We start from the raw sequence: 22,397 nt of genomic DNA, 5'->3' as shown, positions 1-22,397 counted from the left end.
AAAAAAAAAAACAAAAAACTTACCGATATGGTTTTAACGGCTTCATATATAGTGTTACGGAAAGCATTTTTTTTTTAATTGTTCAAAGTCTTCTATATGTTATGTGCAATTTTGCTTTCCTTGTTGCTCTGTAGTTTTAAAAGTTCTTTGTTTTTCTAAAAAGAGCTTCAATATTTTTTCATTATTTGTATAATTTGGCAGCTCTTTTTATCATGTTGATTTTAGAATAATATTACCCATAAACTAAAATATGTATATTCTCATCTGCCTTTAAAATGAGAATTTTATTCTATGCGTATTATTTGTTAATAAACTTGACTCTATTATATACACTTAACACGACCAAAAAGCTAAACAAAACCAAAACAAAATTGCATTTATAAATTTAAAAAAAATTAAAACAAATTTTGCTGTTTTTTTAGTCCAAGTAAAATAAATAAGCTAAGTAAAAATACACACCAATAATAAAGAACATTTTTAAGAAAAACTAAATAAAAGATTACACACAAATTGTATGTTAGGTACTCAATGTTCTAGTTAAATGTTAAAGAAAATTAATATTTTAATAGTTTTGGAATATGGTGGGAACAATGTAGCATGTCCAACTTGATTACTTCCTCACTTGCCATTTTTCACTTTTTCAAAAGTCCATAAACTAAAAACAAATTCCTTTTAATAGTTTCATTTCTCTGTATTCACATTTCACAACTTTTACCTATTTCACAATTTAAGTGCCTGAGATGACAGTTTCATTCTCTAAGTCTACCTAAATAAGAAGCATCCATTTACAATTAGCAATTACATATCATTATCTACTTTTCTTTTTTCACAAAAATAAAACCAATTATTAGTAAGTAAATTACCTTTCCCACTACCACCTATAGTGATTATGTACATAACCAATCATGCTTCTGAAACAGAAGACGGCAAGAAACATTTTCTCAAATGCTACAAGACTAATAAAGAAGTCACAGCAATTCCTTATTACTGAATTGAAAGATTAAATACAGAAAGACAAAGCCTTAACTATGAATACTCCTGTAACACTGTTGCTTCACATTTCTCTTTCTTTCTTTCCTTCCATTTCACTCGAGGGCCCTCCCTAACCCCCCCCCCCCCCCCCCCCCTCCCCTCCCCTCCCCTCCCCTTCTTTCTTTCTTTGTTTCTTTTTTATCCCAGGCTGGAGTGCAGTGGCATGTCTCAGCTCACTGCAACCTCTGCCTCCCAGGTTCAAACAATTCTCCTGCCTCAGCCTCCTGAGTAGCTGGGATTCAGGCATGTGTCACCACAGCCGGCTAATTTTTGTAACACATTTCTTTTTCTTAAAAAGATATTTAGGCTGGGTGTGGTGGCTCACGCCTGTAATTCCAGCAATTTGGGAGGCCAAGGCAAGCAGATCACCTGAGGTCAGGAGTTCAAGAACAGCCTGACCAACATGGAGAAACCCTGTCTTTGCTAAAAATACATAATTAGCCGGGCATTATGGCGCATGCCTGTAGTCCCAGCTACTAGGGAGGCTAAGGCAGGAGAATCACTTGAACCAGGCAGGTGGAGGCTGCAGTGAGCTGAGATCACCACTGCACTCCAGCCTGGGCAACAAGAGCGAAACTGTCTCAAAAAACAACAACAACAACAAAACAAAAATTAGCTGGACGTGGTGGCATGTGCCTGTAATCCCAGCTACTCATGACCAGCTACTTGGGATGCTGAGGCAGGAGAATCACTTGAACCTGGGAGGTGGAGGTTGCAGTGAGCCAATATCACGGCACTATACTCCAGCCTGGGCAATAGAGTGAGACTCCGTCTCAAAAAAATTAAAATAAAAATAAATAAGAGCAACAGAAAATCCCTAAACATGTAAAACCAATGCAATGTTACTGAAGATAAATGTGTACTTGGTTAATATCTTATGGAAGTTTAAATTACCTGCCTTCGTAAGCCATTGCAGTCATGTATGGCTTAACAACTGGCATATGTTCTGAGAAATGAGCTGTTAGGCAATTTCACTGTTGTGTGAACATCATGCAGTATATTTATACAAACGTAGATGTTATAGCCTGCTATACACTTAGAATATATAGTAAAGCCTATTGCTCCTAGGCTACAAACCTATACAACATGTTACTGTACTAAATGCTGTAGGCAATTGTAACACAATGGTAAGTATATATGTATCTAAACATGTTTTTATTTTATTTTTGAAATAGAGTTTTGCTTTTGTTGCCCAGGCTGGAGTACAATGGTGTGTTCTCAGCTCACTGCAACCTCTGCCTCCCGGGTTCCAGTGATTCTCCTGCCTCAGCCTCCTGAGTAGCTGGGATTACAGGCATGCATCACCATGCCCGGCTAATTTTGTATTTTTAGTAGAGACGGGGTTTCTCCATGTTGGTGAGGCTGGTCTTGAACTCCTGATTTCAGATGATCCGCCCACCTTGGCCTCAGAAAGTGTTGGAATTACAGGCATGAGCCACCGCACCCAGCCTATTTTATTTTATTTTGAGACAGGGTCTCACTCTCGCCCAGGCTGGAGTAAACTGGCATGATCTTGGCTCACTACAACCACCACCTCCCAGGTTCAAGTAATTCTTATACCTCAGTCTCCAGAGTAGCTAGGACTACAGGCGTGTTCTACCACGTCCAGCTACTTTTTGTATTTTCAGTAGAGATGGGGTTTCTGGATTTGGGCCAAGCTGTTCTTGAACTCCTGACCTCAATTGATCTGCCCACCGTGCCCTCCCAAAGTGCTGGGATTACGGGCATGAGCCAGCACACCTGGCCTAAATATATATGTTTTTTTGAGGCGCAGTTTTGTTCCTGTTGCCCAGGCTAGATTTCAATGGTGCAATCTTGACTTACTGCAACTTTTGCCTCCAGGGTACAAGTGATTCTCCTGCCTCAGCCTCCCAAGTTGCTGGGATTAGAGGCGACCAATACCCAGCTAATTTTTGTATTTTTAGTAGAAACAGGGTTTCACCACATTGGCCAGGCTGGTCTTGAACTCCTGACTTCAGTTGATCCACCTGCCTTGGCCTCCCAAAGTACTGGGATTAGAGGTGTGAGCCACTGTGCCCAGCCTAAACATGTCTTTAAACATCAAAAAGGTACACATAAAATATGGCATATAAGATATTTTAGGCCAGACACAGTGGATCATACCTGTAATCCCAACAATTTGTGAAGCCGAGGTGGGAGGATCACTTCAGCCTAGGACTTTGAGAGCAACCTGGGCAGCATAGGGGACCACGTCTCTATACATAATTTAAAAAAAATTAGCTAGGTGTCTGTGGCCCAGTTACTCTGGAGGCTGAGGCAGGAGGATTGCCAGAGCCCAGGAAGTTGAGGCTGCAGTGAGCAGTGATCACACCCCTGTACTTCAGCCTGGGCAATAGTGCATGACAACCACCCCCCACCCCGCATACATACACACACACACACACACACACACACACACACACACACAAAAGTATAGTATAGTAAATATATAAACCAATGACAGAGTTCATTTACTATCAAGTATTATGTACTGTATATAACTGTATGTGCCATATATATATATATATATATATAGAGAGAGAGAGAGAGAGAGAGAGAGAGACAGATTGCTGAGGCATGATTATAAAAAAAAAAAAAAAGAGAGAGAAAAAAAAAAGGAGAAAGAAAGAGACAGAAAGCACACCCAGCTAATTTTTGTACTTTTAGTAGTCACCATGCTGGCCAGGCTAGCCTCAAACTCCTGACCTCGTGATCTGTCCACCTTGGCCTCCAAGTTGCTGGGATTATAGGCGTAAGCCACCACGCCGGGCCTGTATGTGCTATATTTCTACATGAGTGGCAGCATACTAGGTTTGTTTACACTACCATCACCACAAACATCTGAGTATTGTGTTGTGCTACATTATCATGTCACTAGATGATGGGAAATTTTCAGCCCCATTATAAACTGTCAGATCTGCAGTTCATCATTGACTAAAAGGCTGTTATGTGGTACACGACTGTATATATTAAAACTACTGAGCTAATAATGCTTTCTTTTGGATTTGGTGCTGAAGCGATTTCACAGCCAATATTAAAAGCCACAGAGCAACTGTTTCAATACCGATTCCAAATGTGTAATGGAAATTTATGTTAAAATATAGTATATTTGTGAAGCTCTTGTGTCACTTAACAATTACTTGTTGGTTTCTGTGTGCTAGTCAAATATGCATGCCAAGCAACAAAAACTCTATTAGGCAGAAATGAAATTATTTGTCATGATGACTTAATAATTTAAGCTTTTTCAGCATAGTGGACAATAATTCTGAAACAATAACTTGTTAGTAAGACCCTAATAATCATGTCATTAAATATTTTGTAAAATGAAATACATCATACAATTAAATATTATCTTAAGAGAAACGGCAATGTAATTTATAATTTTCTGTAATGCAGTTATAACTTTAGATTTTTCTTGAACACAAACTAAAAAGTGTCCTAATCACTATTTTTTACCCATGTATCAGGGCTCTATAAGTTATTTTCATTTAAAAATACAGAGCATTGGCTGGGCGCAGTCACTCACACCTGTAATCCCAGCACTTTGGGAGGCTGAGGTAGGTGGATCACAAGGTCAGGAGCTTAAGACCAAAAAAGAAAAAAAAAAGCCAGGCATGGTGGTGCCCACCTGTAGTCCCAGCTACTCTGGAGGTTGAGGCAGGGGAATCGCTTGAACCCAGGAGGCAGAGGTTGCAGTGAGCCAAGACTGTGCCACTGCACTCTAGACTGGAGACAGACTGAGACTCTGTCTCAAAACAAAAAAAAAAAAATAGCATTAATTGAATTCAAAGTGAACAAAATATTCTATCTTGCTATTGACTTCCTCAACAATATCATTAAAGTAATTGCTTACATTTTAATACTGTATATTTCAGTAGGTCCTCTTTAAGTAAGTGAAGTATATTTTTAAGTCACACGTTACTTGTTATTGAGTTATAACATAATAAAGTCACGGGATAAAGACTGTGATTAGGAAATAAATTCTAGAATTACCAATACGGGATATTGTTGAAACAAAGTGATTGTAAAAGTAAGAAAGTAGTGAATAAATTTTAAATTACTACCCATAAGATGTTGGATAACAAAATGCACACTCATTTAAGAACAAAAAGAGATCAGAACTGAGTTGTGTAACTACTCCTGAAAATGAAACATTTTAACACCCAGCTGATGGTTTACACAGTTAGATAAAGCCAACTGTAAAATCAGAGATGATCACTGGTATTTCTATATATGTCAGAAATTAGGGTAAAACTCTATATAATACTGCAAGTAGAATATTTCACATGAACACATTTCATAAAAGCAAAGACATCTTATTCTGAAAATAACAGAAATTTATAAGTTTTAAGACACTATATATAAAACATGCAATATAAACATAAGATCTCATATCTATCAAAATCAATGCAGGCATACCTAAAAACTACCAGAAGCAAAGAAGGATTTGACTGTTCTTTGAAACAGTAAGAAACATTTGTTTTGGCAACTAGCTAAATTTATTACGTACTGAAAAACTAGATGTAACTAGAAATCTGAAAACAAAATTCAGTTTGGGTTCCCGTTTATACTTTTATGCTTATATATATTATCTAGGGCAGTTTCATTAAATTAAAATGTGGTGTAAAAATTTAGTTGGTAACAAATTACATCTTGCTTTTTAATGAACAGAATAAAATGGTGAGATCTCAAAAGCAATGGAAGTAAATACTGTTTCATGAAACATTTATTCTAGTTACACACAAATCGGTTCTGGGTTGCTAAGTACAGTGTATTTTGTATTGCTGGCTACAGTTTAAAAAAAAGTAAAAAAGTCATTGATCTAGAGGCAACTGTGCCTGCAGTAGGTCTCATGATACTTTCTCCAAATTACACCTTTCAAAAATTACGTGAGAACTGATCAATACAATTTTTTTTCACTTATACACACAGGAAATATGTAATACACTGTGAATACCACATATTTCAGAGTGTTGTGCCAAAATAGGAAGCTATCAACTATTTCAGGGTCAAGATCAGGATTAAATGGATTTCTTGACGTATAGATGCATTTCTGTTACTGAATTTATGTGGGCAGGGTGCAGGAGAGAATAGTACAAGAATTTTTTTAAACTAAGGTATAACATACACAGTAAGGCATACAAATCTAAATATACATCTTAATGGAAATTTACAACACACCCATGTAACCACCACTGAGATACAGATATAGAACATTACCAGAACTCCAAAAACGCTCCTGGTGGCACTCCTAGTAATTACTCCCCCCAAAATAACCACTAACATTGGCTTCTATTACCACAGACTTAGCTTTTCCTATTTTTGAACTTTATTTTTAAAATTTATTTTATCATATTTTATTTTTTTGAGACAGAGTTTTGCTCTTGTTGCCCAGGCTGGAGTTCAATGGCATGATCTTGGCTCATTGCAACCTCCTCTTCCCAGGGTCAAGTGATTCTCCTGCCTCAGCCTCCCAAGTAGCTGGGACTGCAGACCTGTGCCACCATGTCCAGCTAATTTTTGTATTTTTTTAGTAGAGACAGGGTTTCACCATGTTGGTCAGGCTGGTCTTGAACTCCTGACCTCAGGTGATCTGCCTTCCTTGACCTCTCAAAATGCTGTGGTTACAGGCGTGAGCCACCGTACCTGACCTGAACTTTATATAAATGAGATAACACACTATGTCCTCTTTTGTGTCTGGCTTCTTTAGCTTAACCTTATATGATGTCCAGGTCATTTATCCATGCTGTTGCATGTAGCAATAATCAATTTGTTGCTGATGCTGCATATTATTCCACTGTATAGCTATATCACAATTAACTTATTCTATTGTTGGTGGACATTAGAGTTGCTTCCAGTTTTGAGTATTTTTTCTTTTTTAAGCTATCTCCTACAGGAAGAAAATTTTGAGTTACTATAAATAATGCTATGAACATTCTTGTACACGTCTTTTGGTATATCTTTCTGGTAAGTAAAGACTTACAAATGAAATTGCTGGATCATACAGTATGTGTATGTTTAACTGTAGTAGACAGTGCCAGTTTCCAAAAGTGACTGTAAGTCAAATTATTCTTAATATTGCTTCCATTCTGCCAACTTAACAACTCTCAATTGAAAAAAAATCTAAACAATTTTCCCTTTGTACAGATGGTTCTAAAGAGTGTATTTGTGGGAATTAGCATGAGGACTGAATAAGTTTAAGCAAGAAAACAAAGAATGAATAGCTTTAAATATTTTAAAGGCTAAGTTTTAGAAAAACAACTTATAACATTTCAAAGTTACTTCCAATTTCCTTAAAAATAAGACAGAAAAGAAAACAGAGATAGCTGCTTAGAAAAAAATGTACTTTGCTCACACACAAGTTGGGAAGACAAAATTAAAACCTTTTTCAGGAATTAGAATTCTTATTTAATAGCAATTAAATTTAACTGAATAAACCTGATGACTAGTATGTGCAAGATAATAAAGAATCCAAAGATGAGAACATAGTGATTCTTTCATACATTTGTTCAGTGTATGTTTAACTACATGCCAGTGTTTGCTACATGCCAAATATTATTGTAGGAGCTGAGAATACGACACTAAATCACACTGATAACAATCTGGAAACTCATGGAGTTTATATTCTAGCAGGAGGAAGCAAAAACTAAAAAGGGGCTGGGCGAGGTGGCTCACGCCTGTAATCCCAGTACTTTGGAAGGCCCAGGTGGGAGGATCACCTGAGGTCAGGAGTTCGAGACCAGCCTGGCCAACATGGTGAAATCCCGTCTCTACTAAAAATAAAAAATTAGTTGGGTATGGTGGCATGTGCCTGTAGTCCCAGATACTCAGGAGGCTGAGGCAGGAGAATTGCTTGAACTGGAGAGTCAGAGGTTGCAGTGAGCCGAGATCATGTCACTGCACTCCAGCCTGGGTGACAGAGTGAGACTCCATCACAAAAAAACAAAACAAAAACTAAATAAGACAGTCAGGGAAGGCCTAAGAGAAAAGGTGATCCAAAACATCAAAATTCTCAAGGAGGTGAGGGAGTAGGTCATGCTGACAATCTATGGTAAGAGTTCCAGCTAGTTTTTTCCCTTGGGAGATACATCTAGGGTATCTGTATGGAAGCAGAGGGTGAAGTAAAAAGGGAAGATGAAAGAAGGATGAATGAAACCTACAAAGCAAGGGAAGAGCAAAAACATGAAAGATAAAAAGTGCTATAAAGAGAAATAATAGCTGAAAACCACCAGCAATTCTATGGTTTTCCATGATACCAAAATGACACAGCATTGGTAACATTAGATCTTTTAGCATCTCTGAATCACAGTTCATCTTTTCTGTAAAATAATAATATCTATCACCATAAACAAACTCATTATGGACAAAATTGTTTAGATTGAAGTTATGCTGCTAGTAAATGTCAAGACAAAAAACACCTGATACCCAATGAAGTAAAATATCTTGCCTGACTTATTTTCTTATTTTATCTCCTCCATCAGACCTTATGATGAGCACAATTACTAGTGCAATCTTAGAATGAAAATAAGAAATTTTTGTTTTGTTTACATTTATTATTTTACACACACACACACACACACACACACACACACACAAACACACACACACATTTTTCGAGATGGAGTCTCTGTCACCCAGGCTGGAGTGCAGTGGCGCTATCTTGGCTCACTGCAACCTCTGCCTCCCAGGTCAAGCGATTCTCAGGTTTAAGGGACTACAGGTGCATGCCACCACACCTGGCTAATTTTTTGTATTTTTAACAGAGACGGGGTTTCACTTCACCATGTTAACCAGGATGGTCTCGATCTCCCGACCTCATGATCCGCCCACTGTGGCCTCCCAAAGTGCTGGGATTACAGGCATCAGCCACCATGCCTGGCCTTATTTTTATAATTTTTAAATTTTAAAAATTATAATTTATAATTATAATGTAAAGAGAGGGTTTCACCATGTTGCCCAGGCTGGTCTTGAACTTCTGAGCTCAAGTGATCATTTGGGAGGGTTGGCCTACCAGAGTGTTGGATTAGAGGCATGAGCCACTGTGCCTGATCATTGTTTTTAATTTAAAAAACAAAAGAGAAACATGTTCATATCAAAGAAGGGGGCTGTAAAATGGAATGGAGAGAAAGAAGAAAAATATATTAAGAATAAAAAATTGGCCGGGCGTGGTGGCTCACGCATGTAATCCCAGCACTTTGGAAGGCCGAGATGGGCAGATCACAAGGTCAGGAGTTTGGAACCAGCCTAACTAACATAGTGAAACCCTGTCTCTACTAAAAATACAAAAATTAGCTGAGTGTGGTGGCATATGCCTGTAATCCCAGCTACTGAGGAGGCTGACGTAGGAGAATTATTTGAGCCCAGGAGGTTGAGGTTGCAGTGAGCTGAGATTGTGCCACTGCACTCCTACCTGGAGACAGAGAGAGGCTCTGTCTGAAAAAAACAAAACAAAACAAAAAAGAATTAAAAAATTATTGGCCAGGTACAGCGGCTCATGCCTGTAATTCCAGTACTTTGGGAGGCTGAGGCAGGTGGATCATTTGAGGTCAGGAACTCAAGACTAGCCTGACCAACATGGAGAAACCCCTTCTCTACTAAAAATAGAAAACTTAGCCAGACATGGTGGCACATGCCTGTAATCCCACCTACTCAGGAGGCTGAGGCAGGGAGAATCACTTGAACCTGGGAGGCAGAGGTTGTGAGCCAAGATCATGCCACTGTANGCGGGATGCGTTCTTCTCTTCCGCCGGGCGGGGGCTGAGGCGAGGAGGCCGGGCCTGGGGGGAGGGGCGGCCCCGGCCTAGAGACTCCTCGGGGGCGCCTGGTCCCCGCCGCCATGCGTACCCCCACTTTGCCCGGACCCCCTTTTCCGTCCCTGCCGCTGTGGGCCCCCCAGTTTGCCTGGATCGCCTTTCCCGCCCTTGCTGCCGTGGGCCCTCCCTTTACGTGAACCCTCTTTCCCGTCCCTGCCGCTGTGGGCACCCCCCCCGCCTTGGACCCCCTCTCCGTGGACCCTCTCCCCCATACTTGCTGCCTGGACCCACGTCTCCTTCCCTGGATCCTTCCCCCACCGTGAAACCTCCCATCCCTGCTGCCTGGACCTTCCGCTCCACCTCCTCCCTGAGCCCCCCCCCCCCCCCCGTTGCGCGACTCCCCGGTTCCTGCAAGCCGCAACCCTCCCTCCCTCGCGAAAAACCTTTCCCTGCTGCCTGGACCCCGACTTGTGCTGCGGTGCCTGAAACGCCACCCCCACCTCTGCCGGGAACCCCCTCTTCCCTGCTGCGGGGGCGCCCCCCTGCGTTGCTGCTAAATTCCACCCCCACCCCCAAACCTCCTTTTCTGTTCTGTCAACAGCCAAGCCAGCCCTTCCCATTGGCGCCCTGAACGGCCTGCAGCTGTCCCGCTCTTGTCATGGACATGGCAGGCCCAGGGACGGGCGTTTTTCGGCTCTTATTTTGTGTGTGCGCGCTGTGGTCCGCTGTGAACGCCCCAAATTGGGGAGGGATGTGCGCTTTGATTGTGCAAAACGCCTCCCCTGCCGAGTTCGGAGGCAGGCCTTCTGCGCGGGGATGATTTATTCAGGAGCCTTTTAAAAATAAGCTAGACAGAACCTTCGGGAGGGACTGTGCTCTATTTTACTTATGAAAAAATGCAGGCGCCCTCCCCGGGTGCCGAGCCCCGCCGTTTCTGTTTGTGGGTCTGCTTTTTGGCATCGAGCCTCTCAATGCGGGACTGTGGATTTGAACCATCGACTTGAGGCTGAGCCGAGCTAACCTTTGCCCCTGAGGGCTGTGTGTCTGCGTTAATAACGTCGCAAGCACACAGTTTGATGAACCTCCGTGCACATTTCGTTGCAGGGCACACCCGCGTCAGACCTCGGAGCACTCTGTGCCAAAGCACCGCCGCTTGCCATATGAGTATAAATGATGGCGGATGCCAAGTATGTCCTGTGCCGATGGGAAAAGCGATTATGGCCTGCGAAGGTGACAGCCATTATTCCGCAGTTTCAGGAATTAGAAATGACTTTCGGGTGACAAGTAAAATCTTTATCAGGAGCTACCTAGGAGCTGCTTCAGTGAAGTGATGGAGCTAGGACGGCTGGCACTGATTCTCTTTCCCCATTTAGTAGGGTTTTGGTCTAGTGCTTCCAAGGTTACGCTTCCAGAAATGTCTTTTTTTTCCACGCTAGAAAAAAAAAAAAAAAAAAAATCAGGGCAGGCAGGCTGAAGAGGGAGCTAAGTGAAATCTATAAAGCTATGAAAAGTAAAAAAAAAAAAAAGAATCAGCTATAAAAAGGCATGTAAGTCTGTAACTCAAGGAAAAATCTGGCAAGCAGCCCTGTGATAGTAAATTATGGTTGTGTTCAGGGATGCTTTCCAGCAATTCAGTAGACAGTGCTCGCGCCAATGCAGAAGCCCGGGGCCGTGTCTTTGTCTGCCACTGACCTCTTGTGCCTCGGTTTCCCCATCTGTGAAACAATGGGGATCGGACCAAATACCTGAAATCCCCTGGTTGTAGACCTTCAGGATTACCTGCTGCATGTGTACGAAATGTTGCCACTGTTTCTTACTAGGTCAGCTGTTTTAATAACGAGGGTCTCCTTTTTTTTAAATGTAGGTTTTGGCCCGAACCAAGACTTCAACAAAAAATAAGAGAAAAAAGGAATATTTTCTAGATGTTCAAATCCTCTCCCTAGAGGAAAAGTTAAGTGTCGTGTTTTTTCTAATACTGTTTTTTCCTGTGTAGATTTCTGATACTTCCATTCCCTACCCCCACAAAACAGTTGAAGTCCACTCTTGATGGGCTTATCCACTGTTTACTTACTGTAATTCATTAATGCTCGTAATAATCTCATGAGAAACAACTCGTTTGATTTTATGTGAATTTGGAAGCTGAAGATATAAACGAGGCATTCTGTGAGATCTATGGAGAGATTGGTGCAAAAATTGAGTACATGTAAATTATACTAGTTTGTGGCTAAAATAGGGATTTTTTTTTTTTTTTTTTTTTTTTTGAGACAGGGCCCTGTTATCTCGCCCAGGCGGGGGTGTAGTGGCGTGACCTTGGCTCACTGCAACCTCTGCCGCCTGGGTTCAAGCGATTCTTCTGCCTCAGCCTCCGAGCAGCAGGGATTACAGGCACATGCCACTACTGCCTGGCTAATTTTTGCATTTTTAGTTTCACCATGTTGGTCAGGCTGGTCTCGAACTCCTGACCTCAAGTGATCTGCCCACCTCAGCCTCCCAAAGTACTGGGATTAGAGGCGTGAGCCACCATGCCCGGCCAAACTTAATAACTTAGAGGTAAATTTAAAACAAAATGGAAGCACTGCTGTACATAATAAGCTATAAACTTACTGAGTTTTACTACAAGTAGTAAAAATACAAATTTTTAGAAATTTAGATTAAGTTCATAGATGCAAACCTATGTCAGGGAATGGGGCAAAGAAGTCTAACGTATAGGCCAGGTGCAATGGCTCAGGGCTGTAATCCCAGCATGATTGGAGGCTGAGATGGGTGGATCACGAGGTCAGGGGTTCGAGATCAGTCTGGCCAACATAGTGAAACCCTATTTCTACTAATACAAAAGTTAGCTGGGCATGGTGGTGCACGCCTGTAGTCCCAGCTACTCGGAAGGGTGAGGCAGGAGAATCGCCTGAACTTGGGAGGCAGAGGTTGTGGTGAGCTGCAATCCTGCCATTGCACTCCAGGCTGGGCAACAGAGTGAGACTCTGTCTCAAAAAAAAAAAAAAAAAAAAAAAAGAAGTCTAAATTATATCCCTACTTTTGAGGGGAGCACTGAATGAATTATCATGCCCATTTCCTTAGATCTCTTCATAGGGCCTTAGTTTAAAAGCATGATAGTCTGACAGTTATTTTGAAGTTGTAACACCCAAGATAGCCAAAATGGGAAGGAGACTCTATTGAAGGAAATCTCCTTAAATACTAAACAAGAAAGAACTGCAGATTGGGGCGGGGCACGGTGGTTCACACCTGTAATCCCAGCACTTTGGGAGTGCTGAGGCAGGCAGGTCACCTAAGGTCAAGAGATCCAGATTAGCCTGGCAAATATGGTGAAACCCCTTCTCTACTAAAAACACACAAAAATTTGTTGGACATGGTGGCTTGTGCCTGTAGTCCCAGCTATTTGGGAGGCTGAGGCAGAATTGCTTGAACCTGGGAGGTGCAGGCTGCAGTAAGCTGAGATCGCACCATTACACTACAGCCTGGGTGACAGAAGGAGACTCCATTTCAAAAAACAAAAAACAATAAAAACCACGAAAAAACAAAAAAGAAGAAAAGAACTGCAGACTGATCATGACAAACCAAACATTTTGGCTAATTAGAAAGAAAGGCATCTTTGCAATAGGACATGAGCATAATAGCTATTCTGCTGTCCAAGTCTTCCTTTAAACTCTGTGGGCCAGTACCCATTAAAGCAGTCAGCAGTTGTAACAGGGTGGGTTTGTATTTAGCATGTTACTGATTTACAAGCTCATAAGCAAAAATAAAGAAGTATAAGTAATCTGTTGGTCCAAGTTTCAATAAAAGGGGCCTTTTTTTTTTTTGAGATGTAATCTCACTTTGTTGCTCAGGCTGGCACCATCTCAGCTCACTGCAACCTCCGTCTCCCAGGTTCAAGCGATTCTTCTGCCTCAGCTTCCCAAGTAAATGGGACTACGGGCACATGCCACCACGCCCGGTGAATTTTTGTATTTTTAGAGAGACAGGGTTTCACCATATTGGCCAAGCTGATCTCGAACTCCTGACCTTGTGATCGGCCAGCCTCAGCCTCCCAAAGTGCTTGGATTACAGGTGTGAGCCACTGAGGCTGGCCAAAAGGGACCTTTCTAAAGGCATTTTACAAAAGGTGTTTTAAACACAAACCTGAAAAAAAAAACCCAAAAAACTTTAGTCTAACAAAGGTAACCTAATGCTTACCCAGTGCTTTTCTCCCCGATATCTGCAAACAGGTGTGAAAGTGAAAAGAACAAAGCAGACATAACACGAAGCTAGCTTGTTTCCTTGCTTGCTTTCTCCCTCCCTCCCTCCCTTCCTTCTTCTTTCTTTCTTTCTTTCTTTTGCAGTCTTGCTCTGTTGCCCAGGCTGGAGTGCAGTGGTGTGATCTCAGCTCACTTCAACTCTGTCTCTGGGTTCAAGTGATTCTCCTACCTGAGCCTCAGCCTCCCAAGTAGCCTGGACTACAGGCACTCCCCAGCACACCCAGCTAATTTTTTTGTAGTTTTAGTAGAATTGCAGTTTTGACATATTGACCAGGCTGGTCTGGAACTCTTGACCTCAGGTGTTCTGCCCACTTTGGCCTCCCAAAGTGCTGGGATTACATGTGTGAGCCACTATGCCCACTATTTATGTCTTTTTTTTTTTTTTTTGAGATGGAGTCTCGCTCTGTCTCCCAGGCTGGAGTGCAGTGGCGTGAGCATGGCTCAATGTAACCTCAAGCAAATGCCTGATAATTTTTGTATTTTTAATAGAGACAGGGTTTCACCAGATTGGCCAGGCTGGTCTCGAACTCCTGACCTTGTGTTCCACCCGCCTCAGCCTCCCAAAGTGTTGGGATTATAGGTGTGTGCCACTGAGCCTGGCCCAAAACAATTTTCTACTCCAATGTGCAAAGCAACCAAAGAAGAAAAACCTTAAATATTTATTCTGTCCTTGCTAATAATTAGGCTGTATTAACCTCTTATTTTCATTTGAAAATCATCTGGTTTCATTGAGAATTGCTTTGTCATCAAAACAATTTTTTTTTTTATTTTAGTTTGATGACTGAGAGGTAGACAGCATGGCTAGAACATATACAATTTTAAACTTCATTATTCTATATTTTTTCCTGTGAGGAATAACTAGCTTCAACATCTTCTAGAATGTTTTTCCTATTTTGCTACGAAAGTGTAAGCAGAATAAAAGTAATTTTTAGGAGGTTGGGTTTAAAAGTTTTCACTAAATTTATTTTATTTTTTATGTATTTTTGAGACGAAGTTTCACTCTGTCACCAGGCTGGAGTGCAGTGGCAGAATCTCGGCTCACTGCAATCTCCGCCTCCTGGGTTCAGGCAATTCTCCTGCCTCAGCCTCCCAAGTAGCTGGGACGATAGGGACACATCACCATGCCCAGCTAATTTTTTTGTATTTTGGTAGAGACGGAGTTTCACCATGTTGGCCAGAATGCTCTCAATCTCCAGACCTCGTGATCTGCCTGCCTCAGCCTCCCAAAGTACTAGGATTAAGGGCCTGAGCCACCACTCCCGGCCAAATTTATTTTTCAAATGAGTAAGTCTAGCTAAAGGTAACAAGGATAAATACAGAAATGCACATGTAAAAAGAAATGAACTCCGGAATGTAAGGTGAGAAGACAAGTTTCTCGCTGGCCATTCATTTACCAGCTTGCAACACATTGCAACTATCTTTCCTATTTGATAATTAGAGAATTTCGTATTTGATTGTTGATAATTGGGAGTAAGTTAAAGAAACAGAAGAAACTGAAAGGGAGAGAGTTTAAAGTCTGCCAGTGAGGTGGCAAAAGAGTTCAAAATAAAATGCTTCCCGAGAAAGCAAATAAAAGGGGGCATGAAGAATTCCACTATAAATCAAGTTAAGTGTGCTTAGACATCACAACTATATTAGTCTAAGTGCTACCTTTTCTTGATGAACGAACTGCAAGTAAGTGACCTTTAGTCCCCAAACCTAACTAACTGTGCAAATTGTCGAAATATCCTGTAACAGAATTGATCAAGGCCACTTAAAACTGCTTAATTTTGATGGTGCCTTGTGATAAAATGACTAGCCAACTGTGAAAGACTATCTACCAGGCCCGCCTTTTCAAAAACTAAACGTTATTGGGTGTGGTTGGTTGATTCTGAAAGGAGAAACTACAGTAATTCCTGGTAGCTTTGACAACGCCTTTAATGATAAAGAAATGTGTTTAACATGCGTCTCTCATGTTCACTATGGTAAAGTTTATCAGTTTAACTCTTTGCAAACAAGCAAGAGATCCTGCAAGCAGGAAGCTTTTCTGTGGAACTCCTGACGCAACACAAACCATAACAGTTACTGCAAAGCTTAATGCAAACCCTCTAGAGTCCACGTTGACAAATTCTTTAACAAGCCCTGTGGTTACAGGGAAGCTGGTTTCACTCTGACTCACTCCTGCTCAAACAGTTTACTGGAAATGAAGAGGAGGGGGAATTTTCAGAGAAGTCATGTGATGGCCAGACAAACCACAACCAGTAAAGGTTCAACAGAGTCAAAAACAGGTCCCAGCAACAACTGACACCCAGGGTGTTCAAATGGTATTAAAGTGTATGAAAATGTGTCCTGTTTGGTTTCAGATAATCTATAGCATAAACTCTTTCATGAATCTGTATATGTAAAGGAAAAACTTCACAACAGGAAAAACGGCAGGCATTGACATGGTGTAGGCAACTGCAACTGCAAACACTTCATAGGAAAATGTGCTTAAAAGAGAATAGCCTTAGTGGAATGTCAAAGCACTTTCGTGAGTATATCTTATCAGCTGCTTTCCATAGTCTTTAAACTCAAATGATCAAACACATATTCTATCATTATCAAAAGAATCCTTCACTTTGGCTGGTCTGAGTGCGGTGGTGTTTACAACTAATTGATCACAGCCAGTTACAGATTTCTTTGTTCTTCTCCACTCCCACTGCTTCACTTAACTAGTCTTAAAAAAAAAAAAAAATTCAAAACCAAACAATAAAATAAAAAGAATCCTTCACTTTGACCCCATACTTTGAAATGGATGTTCACTAGATAAAGGTCTATTTTCTTGTACTGCATTAAAAAAAGGCATTGATCATAAGAATGAGAACTACCTGATAAACTTTTTTTTTTTTTGGTTTTGTATTTTTCACTAGTAAAATAATGTAAATAACTTGAAATGTCTGAATAGGACAAAGATCCTATTAAGCTAAAAAATAAGTTTTTGTTTTTTTTTTAGCCTTAAATTTAATACAAATTAGTAAGGTAAAAGATACTAGTATTAAAAATTAATTTGGGGATTTAGCTTCAATATACAGAGTAGGTAGCAATTATTAATTATTAATTACTTTAATTACTGTAGTCCTAAATAGAACCTAAAAATGTTCCCTTAAAATAAGATTACATTTAGAAACTATAAAATAGCCTTGGGGGAAATATTCAACCTAAAATGGTCTGCAGACTCATGAATGATACTCTACAGAAAGACAAGCTAATCAATATAAAAATAGCGGAAAAAACTGACATTATTTTTTATTTTATTTTATTATTATTTTTTTTGAGGTGGAATTCACTCTGTTGCCCAGGCTGGAGTGCAGTGGTGCCATCTCAGCTCACTGCAACCTCCGCCTCCTGGATTCAAGTGGTTCTCGTGCCTCAGCCTCCTGACTAGGTGGGATTACATGTGCCTGTCAACATGTCCAGCTAATTTTTGTATTTTTAGTAGATACGAGTTTTCACCATGTTGGCCAGGCTGGTTTCGAACCCTTGACCTCAAATGATCCACCTGCCTTGGCCTCCCAAAGTGCTGGGATTACAGGCATGAGCCATCATGCCTGGCCCCGATATTCTTTGAAAAGGCAAAGTTTTAAGACTTTTATATTTCTGACTAAATTTTAAATTTCCTATTCTGATAGCAATGAGAAGCAGCAAATCTCATATAGTCAGCAACCTAACACTGAGAAAGAATCCAAGTAGCAGGTCATTAAAACAGATGGCATTTAGGAAAGTAAACTTATTCAAAAAATATTCTTGTAAGTAAATATGTACAACAACATTTCTACGCTATTGTGTAAGCTTTAAATACAAAAATACCACAACCACTCCTAGACTCCTATTCTCCATTATTTCAGCAATACTGGCTGCCCTAAGTTTTCAGGATACATCATGCAAATAAGTTCTTTTATTTTTAAAATTCTTTTATTCCTAATGTATCTTTAAATTTTCTTTTTGATTAAACAGCTTATAAAATAAACAAATTATCACAAGAATCTTCATTTGTTTCTAAAGTTCAGAATTTTACAAAAGTTATTTTACTCAATGTGAATTAAAATTTGCAAGTCATTTAACTTGGTGTCTATTATATTATCTTCAGATGACAATTGCTTTCAGATGACTATTAAACTCAAAGGTGCAAAACAGTTAAATCTTCCTTCGTAAAATGACTGGTGTTCAACTGCATTTTACACTTTACAGCAAAATCAGGCTGAATATTAATGGATATGTTTCATGTAATGCTACACTTTTTCTTCATTGCTATTTCATCATCCTATTCAAAGTATCTACTGAATGAGTAATATGTGCAAGAGTAGGCAGGCATTGTTGAAAATAAACACATTTTTAAGGCCTCTTGTTAAGGAGTTTACAGACTCCTGGCAAGATAAGAAAAGTCCATAAATAGTTTCAAAAGAAGGTAGAATGTGTTAAGTGACACGAGAAAGACATAGCTGGGATGCAATATTCAGAGACAATCTGAGAAGAGTGAAGGGGGTGAGGTAGAGGTAGGAAGGGAATCAAAAAATACTTCACAAAGAAGTACATAAATTGAAAGGTAAGAAAGCTGAAAAAGTAGACATGCAGATGGGAAGAAATGACACACTAAGCAAAGTTATGAAAAAGAACAATACCCCATAGTGGTGGAGGAAAAAGTTAAATTATTCCAAATGATCAGACCAGTAATATTTAAACTTAAAAACTTCAAAGTTCTTTAATTAAAAGAAATCTCAGGCCGGGCGCGGTGGCTCAAGCCTGTAATCCCAGCACTTTGGGAGGCCGAGGCGGGTGGATCACAAGGTCAAGAGATCGAGACCATCCTGGTCAACACGGTGAAACCCCGTCTCTACTAAAACTACAAAAAATTAGCTGGGCATGGTGGTGCGTGCCTGTAATCCCAGCTACTCGGGAGGCTGAGGCAGGAGAATTGCCTGAACCCGGGAGGCGGAGGTTGCAGTGAGCCGAGATCGCGCCATTGCACTCCAGCCTGGATAACAAGAGTGAAACTCCGTCTCAAAAAAAAAAAACAAACAAAACAAACAAAAAAAAAAAAAACAAAGAAATCTCTCTCTCTCTCTCTCTCTCTCTCTCACACACACACACACACACACACACACACAATTTTTGATGGTGAATGGGTATTCTAGCGGTTTCTTTTCTTTTCTTCTTTTTTTAGAAGGAGTTTCACTCTTGTTGCCCAGGCTGGAGTGCAATGGCGTGATCTCAGCTCACCGAAACCTCCGCCTCCTGGATTCAAGTGATTCTCCTGCCTCAGCCTCCCGAGTTGCTGAGATTACAGGCATGTGCCACTTCATCCAGCTAATTTTTTTATTTTTAGTAGAGACAGCGTTTCTCCACGTTGGTCAGGCTGGTCTTGAACTCCCAACCTCAGGTGATTGCCCGCATTGGCCTTCCAAAGTGCTAGGATTATAGGCATGAGCCACCATGCCTGGCCTATTCTAGTAGTTTCTTAAAGTTCAACTTGAAAATCATCAATACAGAGGATAAAAAACTGTCACAGGGAAGTCAGAATGAGGTGCAGGTTGGGGCCAAGTAAAGAAGAAAACTGGGTTAAAAAGTTTAGATTTCACTGCAGCCATCACAGATTTTTGAGCAGCAACGTTCCATAAGTAGAGATATTTTTCAGGAAATTATTTTTGTTACTTTGCGTGGGACAAGATTCAGAGAAAAAACTAGTGAAGAGTAGACCTACTAGGAAGCCACTGGCAATATTCAGGTAAGGGCTGATAAAGGCCTGAACCAGTAGTGGGAAGGGAGAAGAGAGGGCATATAAGATACCATGGAGATAGAATCAACAGGCCTTAAATAATTAATTACTGGATATGGGAGGAAAGGAGGAAGTCAGATGACTCAGATTTTGACCCAAAGCGATTGTTAGGATGCTGATAGCATTAACAGAAAACAGGAACAAAGAAGGAAAAGAAGATCATAAAGAGAATAATTAAACCTTGCATAAAATAGTCCACAAAGCACATAAACAACTATTCTAGACCTAACTTTTATAAATGATGCTAAAATTGCTCAAGGTCAGAGGAAGCTACATTCAGTCATGTCTACCTCTCACAGACATCTAGTGAAAACATGATAGAAAGCCAAGAGCAAAAGGAAGTCAGCTTAGTGGAAAAATACTGCCTAATCTCAACACTATACTCACAAAAATGAAGCAGGTATCATAAGAAATCAGAATACAAATAAATGATTTAATTGTCTTTTTATTCCCGTTAAAACATTTATAGTACGACATCCAACCAATAGTCAAGACTGGAATTTAAGCAAATAAAATTGTTTACTAACAACAATTTCTTAGTAAAATCACATACACCCTTTAACCTAGTTAGAGCGTACATGGCAAAACAATGAGGGCCAAAGGGTTTTTTCTTTTTTTAATACTTCTTTGGCTGATAAACTTATTCTAGTAAATAGCTTTACCTTCAAGAATAAAAAAAACATATTTTCTAACTCATTCTCATGCAATCTTAAAATTTAAATTTCCACTCATAGTTACTGATTGATTTTACTTAATTTGCTCTTTCAGCTACAGTTGATCCAACTTTTCCACATTGTATTGCTTCCATCAAATTGGAGGTTTTACCAAATACACATTATCTATGAGGGGATCTCAGCAACAAAGTCAGATACACTTTAAATCTTTGCTAAGCTGATTACTGCAAGGATTTGTAAATCATAACCAATAAGACACCACTAAAAAGATGCCAGTAAAGTTATAGCTTAGCAAATAAATAAGAACCTAGTATCTTTTTTATATACCATTTCTAACTATTTACAAAAATATAATAGGAAAAAAGATCCAAATTAGAACAATAAAATTTACGACAAAACTAACATATTAAAATCACTTGGAAAATATTGTTGGAGCAATATACAATTAGTTAATTACCTAAGGAAAAAAGATTCCTATATCATATCATATGTAAAAATATTTTCATACAGACTTAAACATAACATAATAAAACCATAGAAGTACTGAAAGAAAATACAGGCCAGGCACAGTGGCTCACGCCTGTAATCCCAGCACTTTGGGAGGCCAAAGCTGGCAGATCGCTTAAGGTTGCCAGTTCAAAACCAGCCTGGCTAACATGGTAAAACCCCATCTCTACTGAAAATACGAAAATTAGGCCAGGTGAGGTGGCTCACGCCTATGATCCCAGCACTTTGGGAGGCTGGGGTGGGTGGATCATCTGAGGTAGGGAGTTCGAGACCAGCCTGACCAACATGGAGAAACCCCATCTCTACTAAAAATACCAAATTAGCTGGCATGGTGGTGAATGCCTATAATCCCAGCTACTCAAGGCTGAGCTGGAGAACCGTTTGAACCCGGGAGGTGGGGGTTGCAGTGAGCCAAGACTGCGCCACTGCACTCCAGCATAGGTGACAGAGTGAGACTGGATCTCAAAATTTTTAACAAAAAAGTGAAGTATAAGAAAACATACCCAGCAAATGACATGGAAAAACTACTGGGAATAAGGAAAAATACTGGCAGCATATGACAAAGAGCATCTTCTTGAATATGTAAACCAGTAAGAAAATGAAAAGTACACTATAAAAAATAGATATGTGCACCAGTTAGATGAACATTTTATTTTCTTCTTTATTCGTATTTTCAGCATTTCATTATAATAAACATACTTTGTAGTAAAAAAAAAAAACTTGTTACAGCAAAGATGTGGAAAATATTTGACAGTGTGGAAAAATGTTCACATTTTTATATTCAAATCAAGTCACAAAACAACAAACAAAATATGACTTCACTCTTAGATATATTAATACTTATAGAGAAAAGTCTGAAGGGCACTCACCAATTTTCTACAATAAGATGTATCACTTCGTAATTAAAAAAATTTATAACATCAGTATCACATGTCTATGATATTATGAAAAAGAAATTTATGACTAAAATTTATGGTATGATTCTAGGTTTTATAAAAAGTTATGTATGCAAAGAAAGTCTGGAATACAGTGATTATTACCCTACACTGGGGACAAGCTATGTGAGTTTTCACTTTTTACTTTATAACACTTCTGGAATGTAAGAATCTTATTGCTGAAAGCATTTGTATAAGTAAAAAACATGCAGACCTGTAAAAAATAATAGAAGCAAAGGGCCTAAGACAAATTAATTATTGAAAGCATTAAAAGTCTTCTCTTTGCCAAGTCATAGCAAGAAACTCTCCTTTGAACAAGAATTAAAACATCAGGCTGGGCGCAGTGGCTCAAGCCTGTAATCCCAGCACTTTGGGAGGCCGAGGCGGGTGGATCACGAGGTCAAGAGATTGAGACCATCCTGGTCAACATGGTGAAACCCCGTCTCTACTAAAAA

At 39.9% G+C, this 22,397-nt stretch overlaps 2 protein-coding genes across 5 annotated transcripts in view; one reads left to right on the top strand and one right to left on the bottom strand.

Annotated features, from left to right (window-relative positions):
• Window positions 1-22,397, bottom strand: part of VMP1 (vacuole membrane protein 1) — a 144,742-nt gene that overhangs the window by 38,820 nt on the left and 83,525 nt on the right. The gene's annotated exons all lie outside the window — the stretch shown is intronic.
• On the top strand, window positions 10,361-11,799 carry LOC108312075 (PWWP domain-containing DNA repair factor 3A-like). Its single transcript, XM_037742476.1, has 2 exons — window positions 10,361-11,015; window positions 11,650-11,799. The coding sequence occupies exons 1-2, from the start codon at window positions 10,956-10,958 to the stop codon at window positions 11,776-11,778; spliced, it is 189 nt and encodes a 62-aa protein (XP_037598404.1). The 5' UTR covers window positions 10,361-10,955; the 3' UTR covers window positions 11,779-11,799.

This window comes from Cebus imitator, unplaced genomic scaffold (assembly GCF_001604975.1).
Source record: "Cebus imitator isolate Cc_AM_T3 unplaced genomic scaffold, Cebus_imitator-1.0 Scaffold121, whole genome shotgun sequence".
Classification (NCBI taxonomy): domain Eukaryota; kingdom Metazoa; phylum Chordata; class Mammalia; order Primates; family Cebidae; genus Cebus; species Cebus imitator.
Note: the sequence above shows the minus strand (reverse complement) of the source record. Positions and strands in the feature narration are given on the sequence as shown.

What these genes read in the sequence shown, in the direction of transcription:
- LOC108312075 (XM_037742476.1), top strand. Translation starts at nt 10,956, where the DNA reads ATGATGGCGGATGCCAAGTATGTCCTGTGCCGATGGGAAAAGCGATTA. An exon ending in AGCGATTATGGCCTGCGAAG is followed by an intron (nt 11,016 to 11,649) that starts GTGACAGCCATT and finishes TTTTAAATGTAG; the next exon opens with GTTTTGGCCCGAACCAAGAC.